Genomic DNA, 15,851 nt, shown 5'->3' with positions numbered 1-15,851 from the left:
TGCCCCAGGACTGCTTTATTCAAGTGTATTCCACTGGCACAGGTGGCTAAGCATGGAAGAGGGCTTCAGAGAAGAGAGGCAGGAATCCTGGGACTCCAGGCCCCAGAGGGAAGGACTGACACAGTGGGGAGCCCTCAATACTCTCCTAACAGGTACAAAGATCAAAGGTCACAGTGCTCTACCTCAGGGCCAACCTCAGGCACAGCAATAGCATTTCTGAGAAGGACTGGGCTGGTTCCACACAAAGGATGTTGGTAAAGAGTCTTTAGGGGTAAATTAGCCGGCAGCTAGGACAGTGGTGGCTTCTGCCTGGCAGCACCTTCACCTGCCTTCTTCCTCCAGGGAAATATACTGGCTTAGTCAGGTTGTCTAGGCAGCTGACCACTCTTAACCAGGCTGCAGGACAGCCAATAACCCAAGTTTGGCCAGACATGGTTTTCGTATCTCCTACCTTTCTACCTCCACCATGGTAAAGCACATAATTGATTTATGGACAGGCCTGAGACATACGCTAAACTCAGAGACTTAATTCTGGAGCTATATCTGCTGGGCAATAGAAGTGGCCTTTTCTCTGGGGTTGCTAGTAATGGCTGGATGTGAGCACCAAGCTCCTACAAAACTCTGGTGCATGGCCCTCCCATGATCCCCTGGTGCTTGGCTCCCAAGGAGAAGAATAGGAAGCAAACCCTGGTGCGTGGCCCTCCCATGAGCCTTTAGTGCATGGCCGGCCCCCATGGAGAATAACAGGAAGCAAATGGGGTAGAAAAACAGAGACACAGCAAGTCTCCATGGTATGCATTTCTCTGCCTACATCCAGTTGCCTAAGAAACTAGTGACCCTAACTTCTAGGTGCATCAACTAATAGATTTGCTGAATTCAGTTTGAGTTCAATTTCCATTACTGGTGTGCACATGTGCGCGCACGCACGCGCATGTGGAAGACACCTTGGGTGTCACTGGGTCCTGGGACACACCAATTAAGAGAGTCCGGATTTCATTTGTTTCCATCCCGCCAACACTGGGATTACAAGTGTGCACTGCTATGCCTGACTTGATGTGGGTGCTGGGAACTGAATTCACCGGGGCCTTCCAGCTTATATGCCAAATGAGCCATATCCTTGCCCTTTATGTATTTCTTTGTTTATTAATTTATCCAGGCAAGATCTCCCCTTAGAATACAGGCTGGCTTTGAACTCAGGTGTTCCTGCCCTGCCTCTCAAGTGCAAGAATTATAGCTCTTTAGTCTGTTAGTCCAAAGTAATTCAGTGACCTAGAATGGAAAGAGCTGTAATGATTCAAAATAAGTTACCTTTTTCTGTCTTAGAGACCATTTTTTCCTTTTGGGTGGGCAAGGGACAGGGGCAGGTTCTCACTGAAGACAACGGAAGGTATTTGGGGAAAGGGGCTGTAGAAGAGCCAGCAGGAAGAGGTGCAATGTGCACTAGACACCACCCAGACCCTTGCCCCACTTCCTTCCGTGAGCTAATGGCTATCTTCAGAAAGCCATGTCCTTCCTAGATGCGACCTATGACACGAGGACATAGGGACATGAAGACTAAGCAGTCACTAACTCAGGACATCACCAGTAGCCACCGCAGCTTCTGGAAACATCTAGCTGCTGAGGCTACCTTTGCCGTCTGTCCAGACCTGCCTGCCCCTCAGTGTGGGGATGGAAGGCTCCAGCCATCCTCCATCAGAGCTACCGTAGAGACCCCATAAGCAGATCACATGGACTGAGCAGGCAGGGAGCCCAAAGAGGCACTCAGACCCAGGACTAAGGTGGAAGGGGAGGGGCCGGGTAGGCTGGGCACACTGGGACCTGGAGGTGTAAGGCTGCTTCTGAAGAAGTCGGGTGGTCACAGCTCCAGTTTTCCAGAGATAAACTGAAAGCAGGTGAGACAGCAGTGGGGAGGGCAGGGAAGAACAGGAGGCAAGGCAGCGGGAGCGTGGGGAGAGCCTGTTAACAGGACCCTGGGGGAGGCGGGAGGTCCGAGGCTGCAGGCAGCCATGACCCTGGCTTGGAGCTTCCCTAGACAATGAGGCTGACGTGGATGTGAGTGAACTGAAAGAGGAACTGTCAGGAAGGAAGGGGGAAAGGCCAGGAGCCTGGATAAGATCTACTCAGGCTACTGCAGCCTCATGTTTCAATCTGTGAAATTAGCCAACACTTCATAATCAGCCTAAAATCATGGATTACAGAGGACCTGGCCTTGGGCCTTGTGAAAACCCTTTCCCACCCTACACACATATAGCCTGCCTTGCTTTGTGTAAGTGATGAGCTGTGGCCAAGTTCCAGAACAGCTCCACCTATTGAGCCTGCAGCAGCCTGGGGCCACCAGGCTTATGTCCATACCCCCAGTGAGCACAGAGATGGCCTGGGTACAAAATGCCACAGTGACCCTCTGCTAGTGACAGTACTCACACAGCCCGAAGAAGATGCCTGGCTCCGGTGTGGTGACTTCAGAGACAGGGGAACTGGTTTGTAGCGCTAGCCCTTGTACCTATAGGATGGTTGGGGAGAAACATAGAGAAAAGATGTTTTAGTGGTACCCATACAGTTTCCTTACCAGATTCATTGCCCACTCCATGTCCAGGAAATCCCTGGATTTGTATGTCTTGCCTTCCTATGACAAGGTATGTGGGTATCTAGAGCCTGGGACTGCATCACCACAGCTCTGACTGGCAGGGGATGATGCTACACTAGGGTCTTCAGACTTTCTCAGAGTCTCTTGTGAACTCCTATGTGTGTTGAGTGGAAGAGCAGGATGACAGAAGAAAAGGATAGAGATGGGAGAGGGAGGAAGATGGGGAAAGGGGGGACTTGGGGAAGGAGGGAGACAAGGAATCGGGAAGGAGGGGAAGAAAAGAGGAGGAAAGATGGAAGAAGAAAAGGGAGGATGGACAATGAAGGAGAAAAGGAGAGGTAAGAGGAAGAGATGGGGAAGAAGAGAGGTGGAAGGAAAGGAAGAAGAAAGATGGAGGAAGGAAGGGAGACAGGAAGAGAGGAAGGAAGAGAAGGGGAGAAGGGGGATAGAGAGAAGAGGTTGAAAAAAGGAAGGAAGGGAAGCAAAAGGAAAAAAGATGGCCTCAGACCATAGCAAGTGGTCCCTCACTTTGGCAGTTCAGAATTGGCATCTCAGGGGTGAGCTGAGACTCCTGTATTGTTAGAGTTCCTAGTTGATCTCCAGGGGCAACCGGGATGGACAGTCGTGTCTCCTGATAGGTCACAGTGAACTGCTACACCCTGCTCCATGTAAGATCAATTGCTTTTTATTTAACATTAATTCTCCTGGGCAAAGAAACCTTCAGTGCTTCAGACAGGAATGATGTAGGGCAAAGGAAGCGAGAAGTTTGTCCTTCCTAGAACCAAACGAACCCTCTGGCCTTGCAGGTCAGGTCTATCAACAGGAAAACACTGGGCAGAAAAAGGGCTTCAGGTCAACTCCATGGAGCCCATGGGTCGAGAACAGACTGGGCCGTGCTTTGTGGCCCAGGGAAGGGTTGGAACATTTTAATTAATTGCCATGTTTAAATTGAGATAAAACCCAGATTTCTGGCTTCTGGAGCACAAGCAGCAGTGGGTGATGAGCTGTCTGGGCAGAGCTGCGGTCCCTTCTCAGGCTCCCGCTCACGGCCCTCCTACTGCATGCCTGCCTGGCCCTGCTGCTGCAGCCACACTGCTTCCCTCACACACTCCTGTGCTCACCTGGCTCCCAGGCCTTCTGCTGCCCCACCTTCTTCTCACTCCTCTTTCTCTTCGTTACAAGAAGACCCTCCCCTGAGACCCTGGGGCTTCTCCATTTTCATCAGTGGACCCTGACAAGGGCTCACTGTTGCCCATTTTCTTTGGCATTGTGCACTCAGGTTCTGACTTTGACTCCTTCACGGTGTACCCTCAGTTAAGATACTCAGTCCATGCCCTCAGCAGGAATACAACAGTCCCTACTTGAGGGCCATCATGGGGTCAGGCTTGCAAAGCCTTTATCACTAGTGAGCTTGGGTTAGATCATGTGCTCGGGCAGCCATGGCTATGCTTATTTATTGCTTTATGTTTATAAGTGGCTCTAGGGGTAGAACCTAGGCCTAGCATGCCAGACAGTACTTCTTCAACAAACTATATCTGGACCTTCTTTGTGCTTTTTGAGACAGAGGTTCCTAACCTAGCCAGGCCAGTCTGGAATCCATTTTATAACTGACTTGCCTTGAGCCTGCGGATGGCCGGTTTCCAGGCCTGTACTAACAGGCTCAGTTCTGGCCATTGTTTTAACTGCAAGGCTGCCTCCTGTAGGTGTTTGTTCTACTCACAATGGTGAGCGATCAGAAGCCACCCCAAGCACACCCATCTGCCTGCAGGGCTGCCAACCTCTATATTATCCACGCGCGCGCGCACACACACACACACACACACACACATGACACTGAGCACAACACCCAGCCTGTAATTCCTGGCTTTGATGAAAATTTGAATCCTTACTTCACTTTGGTTTAAAAAATAATAAATAATTAGAGAGTGAAATATGAAATGCTGAATAGAAAATGAAATAGAAAAATGGGGCCTGTCAAGGCAGCGGCCCCAGCAGGGTAAAGGACACCTGCTTTACTTCCCTCCCTGCTCTCAGTTAGGAGCAGCAATCCACTCAGGAGCTGGCCTAGCACTTGGGAAGCTGAGGCAGGAAAACAGTAAGTTCAAGGCCAGACTGTGCTGCACGGTGAGACCTTATCCCAAACAACAAAAGGGATCCATCTAGGGGTACCCTCCAGCCCCACTCCAGCCCTACCTGGTCCTGGGCACCCAAGCCAGCCTGTGTGAAAGGCCGCTCGTCTTGACCGTCGCTGTCGGCAGTGCTGGGCCTCTTCAGTGCCTCTTCTGGCTGAAAGCCACACAGGCTCTCAGCATCCATGTCAAATGTCTCATCCAAGCAGAATATGGCCTCCAGGATGTCCTCATCCGTGGTGAAAAGGATGGTGTCTCCAAAGTGCTCAGGGGCTGGGCACATCACCAAGAAGAGAGATAGTTGAGCTGGCCTAGGCCCCAGTGATCTGCTCTCCAGAACATGTTCTGGTGTCCCACACACTACGTGACCACAAGCAGCTGACAGTTCCTGGGGTGAGCCAACAGCTCAGTCCCTGCATTTCACCAAGCTGAGTGCCACAATGATCTACTATTGGGACCTCATGGAATGAGAATCTTTGTCATCTGTCACCGAATAAGTCCCTGGCATGTGAGAGGCACTAGATGTCCAACCCAGATCCCAGAGCCTGTTTCTGCAATGCTGGGCATGGACCACAGGGACTTGTACATGCTATGCAAGAGATCTACAATGACCTATAGTCACAGAGTCCCCTTGCTTTAAATCTTGAGACAGTCTTGCTAAGAAACCCAGAGTGCCCTTGAACTCCGTCTATAATCCACATGGGCTGGAGCCTATGGGAAGTGGGATTTCAAACAGCGTGTATGAGGAAGGTGGGTAGTCTCAGGGTGATTCTGTCATCTGTGCATAACCCTAGTGCTGGGATTGCAAGTATACACTGCTTAGCCTGGCTTCCTGCAGGCCCTTTTATGAAGCACTTCCCCTATAAGGTATAGGAATTACGCTCCCAACCTTGGGAGCTGGGTTCCGTGGGAGCTGGGAAGCCCATGGCTTTCCTAAAATACCCCACTCCTTTGCCTTAAGGCAAGAAAGATGCTACAGTTCATGACTCTGATGTGCAGAAAAGCCCCTCCTCAGGTTCAGGATCCTGGTCCCTAGACGGACACTTGGTGTTAGGAGGCCAGCTCTGGCCCACCCACACTGGAGGAGGTAAGAGGTCACCATGTCTATCAAGAGGACTTTATCTGTCCTGTGCTACCTCATGAGTTTCCCCTTCATGCCTCAGTGAGCAGCAAACAAGGACTTCTGGAACATCCCCACAGATATACTGTACCTCCCATCAGGGTTCCTGAGGCTTTGGCAATTTCTCCGTCAAAGATGCACTGAGTATCCAACAGCATAGTGATGTCCTTCACACCACGGAAGGAGTGTATTCGGGACTTATTGTAATTCCAAATCCTAATCAGGGCAACTTGGCAAGGGTGCGTGAACTCGATGGAGATGGAGTGGGTCATTCCTGGTGTGAAGGGGGCCAGCCAGACGTGCATGTCATCCTGGGTCCTGTTCACTCCATCTATGAGGTTGGAGACTACACGTGGGTCTTTCCCGTAAGCTGGTAAAATATTGATGTCAGGGGGGTCTGCGGTAATGCTGGAAATCTGTACTGGCTCCCCCGTGGAGCTGAATATCTCTATGCCATTGAGGCCAACGTAGTGTCTGTCTCCCCAGGTGGACTTGATGTCAATGACCAAGTGCTGCCCATAAGGGAGGACTGGGATTTTAAATTCACTGTCATCATCTGTCTCTACGGAGGGTTCCGGCTCCTCCTTCCTGCAAGGGCCTGGGGGCTCCTCACACCGGCTGCTCCTCTGCTGCTTCAAGAACTCATCTAGGATGTCCCCCTGTGGCTCCAGGGCGGAGATGCGGCCCCGGTGGGCACGGTCGAAGGCAGTGAGGGAGTCCCAGGAGGCGTGCAGCGCATGCTCTTTCTCACCGCACAACTGCAACCAAGACAGCGTACCGGTGGCCTGAGTGTCCTCTGAAAGAGAGAACACAGGAGTGGGTAGCACCCCGTTAGTGTCACACCCTGAAAACTGCCTTCTGCAATGGCCCTCAGCTGCCCTGGCTGTCCCACGGCCTGAGAGGCCCTGGTGACAGCTGTGGGCCAAGGCTTCAGGAGTGGTAAGGGTGGAGCATGGCTTCCAGTACCATGTGACCTTCAGTGTTGGCCTTGGAATCTAGACTCTCATTTCAGAAAAGACAGCTATTTTTAATAGGCTTTGAACTTTCTAGGAGTACAGTTATTATACGAATCAGGAGAAGGGCTGAGTTAGAATCTTGAATGTTCTAATCTTAAAGGCTGGTATGTTGCAGACTTGTCCTCCACACTGAGGGGGTGGAGCCGTTAGGAGGCGGGGCCATGTACCTGAAGGGGGACTCTGATGGTGGTCTCTGTTCTTCCTTTCTTTGCTTTCCAGTTACCCGAGGTGAGCAGCTTCCGTCACCACATGCTGCCACCAACGCATGCTGCCTCACTGCAGGCCCAAAGCAACACGGCCTAATACTTCAGGCCTGGAGGCTTTGAAACTGTGAGCCCTGATAAAGCCATTCTTTTTGAAGTTGTCTGCTCAGGTACGACGACAGGAAGCTGACCCAGGAAGGCTACTTCAGTGTTGGGAACGCTACCAGAAGTCATCTCACTTTGAAACTCACATAGCCAAGGAAACATCATCGCCCCAGGGTCTGAGCTGGTCACAGTGTGGGCTGCACTGCACTGAAGGCTGGCCTAGTCACGTGACTCTGGCAGCACTACCAGGCATTATTTAACAGCAGGATGTTCAGGAATGGGGATGTTAAATCTGCAATCCCAGCACTTGTCTGTGGAGACTGGAGGACCGCAATTCAAGGCAGTCACCTTCATCGAGTGTATTAAAGGGTAAGGAATCTGCCTGCTCCCACACACGAACAAAGCCCGAGTCCTGAGCATGAGGACACAACCCAGTCCTCTGAGGGAGGCTCTGACACCCCTCTTGGAATCTAGGAGCCCCGTGTAAAGACCTCAGTGGTCCATCCTGGCCCCCAAACACAGCCAATGATCATCACCCACCATTCTGAGTGGGCAGGGGCATGTAGCACCGCCTTTCGATGTTGCTTTCATACTGAGCAGTGCCTGCTTTCTAGAGGGCTTGGGACCATCAATTATCTCCTCTCTAGAATCTTCCAATACTGCTTCCTGCAGCTCGCTCTGCCTTAAGACACGCATAAATCTCTGCTGCCTAGAAAAGAGAACCTGCCAGATCCTGTGGCTTCCTCCCATCATGCCCTGTCCTGCCTTTTCTGTGCAGACACGCTACTTCCAGTTGTAATAGCGGCCTCTCAACCCCACTCCAAACGCAGCCTCCCTTCTTTAGGAACAAGTCTCCCACTTGTCGGCTCTCCACACTAAAGCTAAAGGGGCTACCATTCCCCTGCCTGAGCCAGACTGATGGGATACAGGGTGGAACTGTGAGGGCCCATTTGACTTTGAGGAACCTGCCTGAAAATGACACCAACTTCAGAGCAGGAGCCAAAAGATACAGAGACACTCTGATGGCCTTATCTGAGCTCCTGCACCCACCCATTCATGAGAGTAGACCCCTGGTGGCTTTTTGCACTGTGGATGCCTGACACCTATGGTTCTCAGAACTTGCATTGATGTGACTTTCTACAAGAGACAGTGACTTCTCAGTCTTTTTTTTTTTTTTTTTTTTTTTTTTTTTTTTTTTTTTTTTTTTTTTTTTTTTTTTTTTTTTTTTTTTTTTTTTTTTTTTTTTTTTTTTTTTTTTTTTTTTTTTTTTTTTTTTTTTTTTTTTTTTTTTTTTTTTTTTTTTTTTTTTTTTTCCGAGACAGGGTTTCTCTGTGTTTTTGGAGCCTGTCCTGGCACTAGCTCTTGTAGACCAGGCTGGCCTCGAACTCACAGAGATCCGCCTGTCTCTGCCTACCGAGTGCTGGGATTAAAGGCGTGCGCCGCCACCGCCCGGCGACTTCTCAGTCTTTTGTGGTCTTCACTTCAAGCATGGCATCCCAGACAAATCTCCTGCATTTGGTAGTCCCTGTCCCAGTGGTTTAGGAGACATACCAATTCAGCTTTATATCTCCTGACCCAGAGAACTAGCTAAACAGCTCTTTCTTTCTCTCTCTCTTTCTCTCTTTCTTTCTTTCTTTCTTTCTTTCTTTCTTTCTTTCTTTCTTTCTCTTCCTTTCTTTCTCTTCTTCCTTCTATCCTTCCCTCCCTTTCCTTTCCTTCCTTCCTTCCTTCCTTCCTTCCTTTCTTTCTTTCTTCCTTCCTTCCTTTCTCCCACTCTCTCTTTTTCTGAGATGGGGCAGGGTCTCACTGGCTGGCCTCACACTTGTGATCTTCCTGCTGCAGTCTCCAGGATTTCAGGAGCACAGCTATACCCACCACACCCCGCCTACCACAGCTTCTTGTCACAGTCGTGCCACCCTCTTTTTGCAAAGTCTAGGAGTACCTGAGACTCACTTGATGCTTGGTTCCCTCTAGCCTTGTTCTAACCCAGCCCCCGTGGGTCTCCCAGCTCCCACATGGGCACCGTCCAACCTTAGATTCACTTCTGCAAGGGACCCTCAATTCTAGCAACAAGACCACTGGGCTCCTTGCTGGTGGCAGATAGGAAAAAGTGGACAGGACAGGCACAGGAGAACCCACAGGTGATAGCCTCCAGGCTGATCTGATTGGACTAAAGGCAATAAGCTGGTGTCAACAGGCTTCTCTGTCCCAGCAAACACTTCCACATGCTGTCTATATATGGTCCAATCACTTGAACACTCTAAGCCACGAGCCTACAGCAGAGTTTGTCACATGCCATTCTCATTGCCAAATTATTTCTTATACCAAGAATAAAAACAATCTTGCTACTGTCCACAAGGCTCTGATGTGGCTTCTCAGTTCTACAACCTCCATCTCCCTCAACACCACTCTGCTCTGCTCTGTCCCACCAGATGTCTGTCCAAGGACATATCAGGAGTCTTCTTCAGTGGGGCTCTGTCCTTCTGTGACCTCTGCTGGGAGAGCTCTTCCTCCAGCTGATCACTTCCTTCTAATGGCCCCTGCCACTTCATCCTTGTTCCCTGCCATACCCCACTGCCACACACAGATAGCACGAGGTGCAAGAAATACCTAGGAAGTATTTGCTGGGACAGGAAGGCCTGTCGACATCAGCTTCTTGCTTCCAGTCCCCCGGATCAGCCTGGAGGTTGTCACCTGTGGGTTCTCCCACTCATGCCCGGTCCCCTTCTTCCTATCTGCCTCCAATAAAGAGCCCAGAAGTCCCCACATTATCTCCTCTCGGGGGCTGTGACAAGAGGCAGAAGGAGCTCTAGCATGGGCTGTCATCACACGGGTCCCTGTGATCTGAATTCCTCTGACTGAAAGCAATGGCAGGGTTGGCCTGCAAGCATGCCAGGAGACACTAAGCACCACACATCAGGAACTTGGCCGGCGTGCCTGTCAGGGAGCAGGGACTTGGCATTTCTTCTGAGTCTGCCTTCCAGACTCTTCTCTGAGTCACATACTTGGTTCTAAAAGGAGAGGTGTAGACTTTCTCCTGGCCCTCCTGGGTGTGAAGGCAGCTGGACATCCGTGTGTCTCCCTGTGTCTCTGTTTGCTGGGAACATACTCTGTCTACTGCTTGGGACTAAGCTAAGGCTTGGTCTGTTGCTGCTGACAATCCTATCCTAAATCTGCTAGATGAGAAGTTTCTTTTTCCTTTTTTTGTGGTACCCAATGAAACCCAGGGCCTTGCACACATTAGACAAACACTGTCTCATTAAGCCATGCCCCAGCCCCAACCCTAAACCCAAATGGGCAGCAGAAAGCAGTAGTGCCCATCTGCAATCGGGCAGGACCTGCCTCCTCCTGTGTTGCATCAGCTACACAGCTCAGTGTTTAGAAGCTGTCCTCACATCTGCATCAGTGGTTACTAACACGAGAAACAAGAATGGACAAGGGCAAATACAAGCACTGCCTTTCTTCCAGTGAACCTGCTTCAGCGATTGGACAAGGACTGGACACCTGACCCAAACCCACCAATCAGGCCCCCAGAGACTCTGGAACTGGCTGCAGGGCCCAGAGCCAGCACTCAGTCACTCAGGCTGGAGAGGCCTTTGGCTGCCTGTGAACAAACCAGTGAAGAAAATGAGGCTTGGTGGACTTGCGAGGAGAACCAAGGGGTCAGGGAGAAGATGCTAATAGCCTTTAGCATCAGAGTACCCCGACTTCTCCGCCTACTCCTATTCACTGCTCACAGTGAAGGCTGATGGGACCTCATCTACCTGTGACTAAGGAAACTCACTTCCAGAATGTAGATGGCATAATAGTAAAGTCTGATTCCCTACTGAGCCACGCTGAGGACAGTGGTGGACTCACCATAGTGAGGGTGGAGCTCTCAAGCCACTGTGAGCTTACTCACTCCACTAGCATCTTGGTGGATTCAGCCAGTATGCTTCTTGGAGGCCCAGGCATACAGGCTTTGGCACTGGGTGATGGGTAATAACACAATTTCTAAACAACTTTCCTCATTAGCGAAACCAGCTAACAAGTATAAAATCTCAAGGGCCCGATTCTTAATGTGTTGCTGAGCCAAGCAGGGAAATGCCTGGCAAGAAGCTAAAGTGAGACCGAGGCCTCTGAACCTGGACAGTTGGACTGTTGCCTGTCACCAAGAACTCCCTGCAGCTTCGTCTGTTTAGAGCCTGGCTGACCATTCAGTGAGCGCTGGCAGCCATGCTAATCAGCCCCAGGAGTACTGGTTCCAAGCAAGGATGGTATGGCTGACCCACTACTGTCAAATGCTACTGGCTGTAAGAAAGGAAAACCCAGGAAAGTTACTTAAATTTTTTAAGTGAGTTTTAAGTAAGATGGGGCCGTCAAGAGGGTTCAGAATCATTAAGGTTGGACCAGACCTCGGCAAAGAGCAAGCATGCATGGATTCAGGCCCTGCAGCTGCTTGTCACCACTGTCCTGCCCCATAGCATGTCACTTGAGCCAGGCTTTCACACTCAGAAGGCTTCGCTTTCTGTCTATATTGTGTCCTTTAGTGTGTGTATAATTGTGTGTGCATGTGGGTGCATGCAGTATACATAGATTTGCATGCTTGCGGAGGCTGGAGGACAACCCTTGGTGACCATCTTCAGGGAATGTCCACCTCCGTTGAGACAAGGTCTCTCACTAGCCTGCATATTTATTTGGCTAGACTGGCTGGCTAACAACGGATCCTATGGTCTCTACCTCCCCAGAGCTGGGATTAGGTGGGTCTGAGGATCCATTAGTAGTAATGTTACCTACTAGCCCCTATACAGTCCTGACCATTTTAATGTGTTTCTTGAGGCAGGGTCCTTCTGTGTAGCAGAGGCCAGTCTAGAGCTGGTAATACTCCTTCCTTAGTGCCCTGAGTGTAGTGGTTCCAGGCCTTGTTCCACCACATCCCTCTGAGGTTTTCCTGTTCTCTTCGCTCATTCTCAGAGTCTGGGGAGAGGTGGGCAGCAGCAAAGATGCAGAGGGCAGCGGTGGTTAGGTGGGTTAGCCTGAGGGATGTGCTATGCATCTCGTGTGCCACACGAGGGACCAAGCAGACACTCGCTGATACAGCGAATAGAGATGATTCACTAAGGGAGCACAGGGGTTCCTGTGGCCACAGCAACAAGAGGCAGAATCAGGGTATGGTGACGCAGGCTAGGGAAGGGGGAGCAGGAGCAGCGACCATCTGCTGGTGCATGCCTCTCTGCCAGGGACCTGCCAAACACAGCCCACAAATCTCAAGTGACATCTAGAATCTCTGTGGCACAGTTCGTATCTGTTACAGTGAGGAACGGGACACTTTGTAGAGACTGTGGGAAGAGGGTGAGAGGAATCAAGACTGAGGCTCGGCAGTCCGCGGGGTAGTAGGCGACACAAGCTGATGTCTCACTCAGGATTGTCGAACACTCCCCAGGTGCCAGCTTTGTTGCATCACTGAAGGCCCTGTCTTCTTTGTCCCTCACATCTCGAACAAAGGTGTGTCACATCCTACCTTATAGATGGAGAGCAGAGAGCCAGCAAACAGCCAGATTTATTCAAAGGGCATCACTATAAGGCACTCCACAACACAGGGGCAAGTCACTCTGGTGCCCTCTTATACAGATGGACACAGAATCTCCTCCTTACTCAGGATGAACATTCAGACAACACCCTAAGCCCCCTTATACATTCAGGATGTCCTTACAGATAACCCACTGCAAAGACTATGATGGTCTCAACCTAACTCTGCCAACAGATGAAGCTTCTGTTTTGTTTTCAATACTGGGTTGAGTTCAGGGCCTTGCATCACTGAGCTACATTTTGAGTCCTTCTACCTCTTTGGAGTTTTGTTGTTGTTATTGTTGTTGTATTTTTTGGGTTGTTTTTGATTTGGTTTTTGGTTTTTTGAGACAGGGCTTCCTCTGTGTACAGCCATAGCTGCCCTGGAACTAGCTTTGTAGCCCAGGCTGACCTCAAACTCACAGAGATCCGCCTGCCTCTGCCTCTCAAGTACTGGGATTAAAGGTGTGCACCACTACTGCCTGGCTACCTCTTTGTTTTGAGACAAGGTATTACTGAGTTGACCAGGCTGGCCTTGAACTCACTCTATAGCCTAGGCAGGTCTTGAACTTGTAACTCTCCTGCCTTATCCTCTGGAGTAGCTGGGATTACAGGTTTGAGCCATGAAACCTGATAATTTCTTTTCGACACACACACACAGTGGTTTCAAAATAATCACTATCAGTTGCTAACACTGTAAAGCAAGACTTCTCCATATTCCAGTTTGTATCAACAAAAGAAAAAGAGACTGGCACACTAGTCATGCACTCCTGAAGGCCAGCAACAAGACTGTGGAGTGATGGCTGCCTCCTTCCAATGGCCTTGGACCCTCTTAGCCACCACCCTACACTATCTGGAGGTTCTTTCTATATTCAGGTTAGGCCAGCTGTGTTCAGCATCATCCTGGGGTTGTCTTCTAACAGAGTCAGGGAAGTTACTAGGGACTAATGTCTTTATCAAATATGAAGAACGAAGTCCATTTGAAAAAACCATGTATGACAAGAAAAAATGGGCCAAGGGACAGGTCCTGGAGCCAGTGACAATCACATCTAGGATTGTCCCAGTTATGCAGAGTGCCCAGTTATCCCTCATTTGTCCCACTCCTCCAGCTGGGACAGTAGATTTGTGACACCTACTTGAGAAAAGCCCTCTTGTTTTATAGATAAGAAAACCAGGGTCCAGGGAGACAAATGGCTTCATGTCAACTGAGGCTTCTCGAAGCTTACCTTTGCTGGCTGGCTGGTCATCACCATGGCTACCACTGGCATCCTTCTTCAGGGCTCTCCTCCCACTAGCAGGGCGATCCCTGTTAGGAGGCTGGCTAAAGATGTCTAAGTCGTCACCACAGGCTTTAGATGAGGCCCTCTGGGGTCTCTCTTCAGTGATGACATTCCAGCTGCTAGTCCTCCCTTGCTCACGGCGAGGGCATTTTTCCCTGGCCTCCAGCTCTCCAGAAGCATCACCAATGACATCATCCAACAGAAGCCTGTTCTTCTGTTCCAGATCCTTTTCAGGACTGAGCCACAGGGGTTTGGGCTTCCTGCCTGCCTGTTTCTTGCCCATCCCTGCCAGAGAAGGCTGTAACCAGTGTGGGGTTTTCCCAGAGGGTTCAGGGATTCTTTTGCCTTTGAGGTTTTCCAGCTGTTGGATCAAAGAGGGCTCCTCTTCCAGAGGAGGACATTTCCCAGGAGAGGAAGAAGAAGGGATACTGGGCCCATCACCCATGGAGGCAGAGGCTGCCAACAATCTTACGTCTTCCTGTGACTTGGACAAACTATCCTTCGGGCAATGAGTAGAATTCACCCTTTCACCAAGGAAATCTCCTTGTGAGGAAACTGTCATCTCCACCAAAGCTTCAGCTGGCTGTGAGCAGCTGTACCCGAGCTGCTCGTCCCCATTCATGCTGGCCATAAGGGCACTTTTGCTTCCTTCCCAGTCAGCACGCAGGGCCTTCTCTGGGCTCTCAATCTTCTCACTCTGGAGGTCAACAGGGATGGTACAATCAAAAGGGGCCTTGCCTCCTCCTTTGTCTAGCACACCATCAAAGATGAGGCTTTTGTTGACATAGAGTTTCACATTCTTGGCACCAATATCGAGATCCTGAATGCAAAAAATGGAACAAAGGAAAGTGTGTGTCAAACTGTGGAAGTGAAGATGCCCCCAAACAGAAAGGTGAAGTGCCAGAAATGTGAGCACACTAGAGCTGAGCCAGCAGCTGTGAAACGGACTCCCCTTTTCTCTCTCTAGGAATCAAAGAACTTTCTCAAGGCAGCAGCCTCGGCGCTGTCTCGGCTTTCATTGCCTCCTGTCAGGACACTGGTAATGGCCCACTAATTGGTCTCGCTGCTTCAACCTGATTCACATTGCCACACGAGTTCATCTCCTCCAGGAGCAGAGATGCCCCATCACTCCCTTGTGACACCCTTCATGGCTTTCACAGCCTGTAGCAGCGTTCTTCAAGGACTGACTCCAGCTGGGTGCAGTGGTATATGCCTGCTATCCAAGCACTCTCGAGGCCCAGGGCATAGTGAGTTTGAGGCTAGCATGCACTATAAAGTGAGACTCTGTCTCAAAAAACAAACAAAAAAAGCAAAAACAAAACACAAAATGAAAAAACCCACACACACTCACACAAAAAAGTCATTATGTATATGCGAAGTAGACGGAAATGGAGTGTGGCTCCTGCAGCAAGGGGACCTGCTGTTCAAGTCACTGCTGCCTCCTGGGACTCCTTGAGGATCTTGAAAGCGGAGCCTGAGACAAGGACTTGAGACAGGAAGTGGGGAAAATAAGACGGGGTAGGAAGAAGACCCAAGAGTGTCTGAGCTTTTCATTGCAGGGGCAGTTGAGGGTCCATCCTGTTGGGACTCTACAATGAATCCAAGGCACAAACCTTGGAAGTGCCCCCCAAAGATAGAATCTAATCCATTTGTGCACTGCTTGCTAAAGGTGGCCCTGGGTAATAGTGTCCTCAGACATCACAAGCTGGGCATGTTTCCACAGCACATGGCCCAGCAAAGCAACTCAGGTTCAGCAGGGCCAGCACTCCAGGGTCCCGCCCACTTCAGCAGCAGTTGCAGTCAGGGAGAGACCCAGGGGATGTGGGGCAGGTGTACCACGGCCACAGCCTTGATAATGGCAGTTTCT

General features: G+C 50.4%; 1 protein-coding gene across 6 annotated transcripts in view; it reads right to left on the bottom strand.

The window, feature by feature from the left end:
• Positions 1-15,851, bottom strand: part of Katnip (katanin interacting protein) — a 168,264-nt gene that overhangs the window by 17,774 nt on the left and 134,639 nt on the right. For all 6 annotated transcript variants that reach the window (XM_050121617.1, XM_050121615.1, XM_050121616.1 and 3 more), the window contains 4 exons: positions 13,931-14,804; positions 5,925-6,629; positions 4,778-4,986; positions 2,422-2,500 (listed from right to left, as the gene is read on the bottom strand). In XM_050121617.1, coding sequence (XP_049977574.1) covers positions 2,422-2,500; positions 4,778-4,986; positions 5,925-6,629; positions 13,931-14,804 — 1,867 coding nt within the window. The remainder of the gene's footprint in view (positions 1-2,421; positions 2,501-4,777; positions 4,987-5,924; positions 6,630-13,930; positions 14,805-15,851) is intronic.

Source organism: Alexandromys fortis, unplaced genomic scaffold (genome assembly GCF_014885135.2).
Source record: "Alexandromys fortis isolate MF-2015 unplaced genomic scaffold, M_Fortis_MF-2015_v1.1 scaffold_199, whole genome shotgun sequence".
NCBI lineage: Eukaryota > Metazoa > Chordata > Mammalia > Rodentia > Cricetidae > Alexandromys > Alexandromys fortis.
This window is presented reverse-complemented; position numbering and strand designations above follow the sequence as displayed.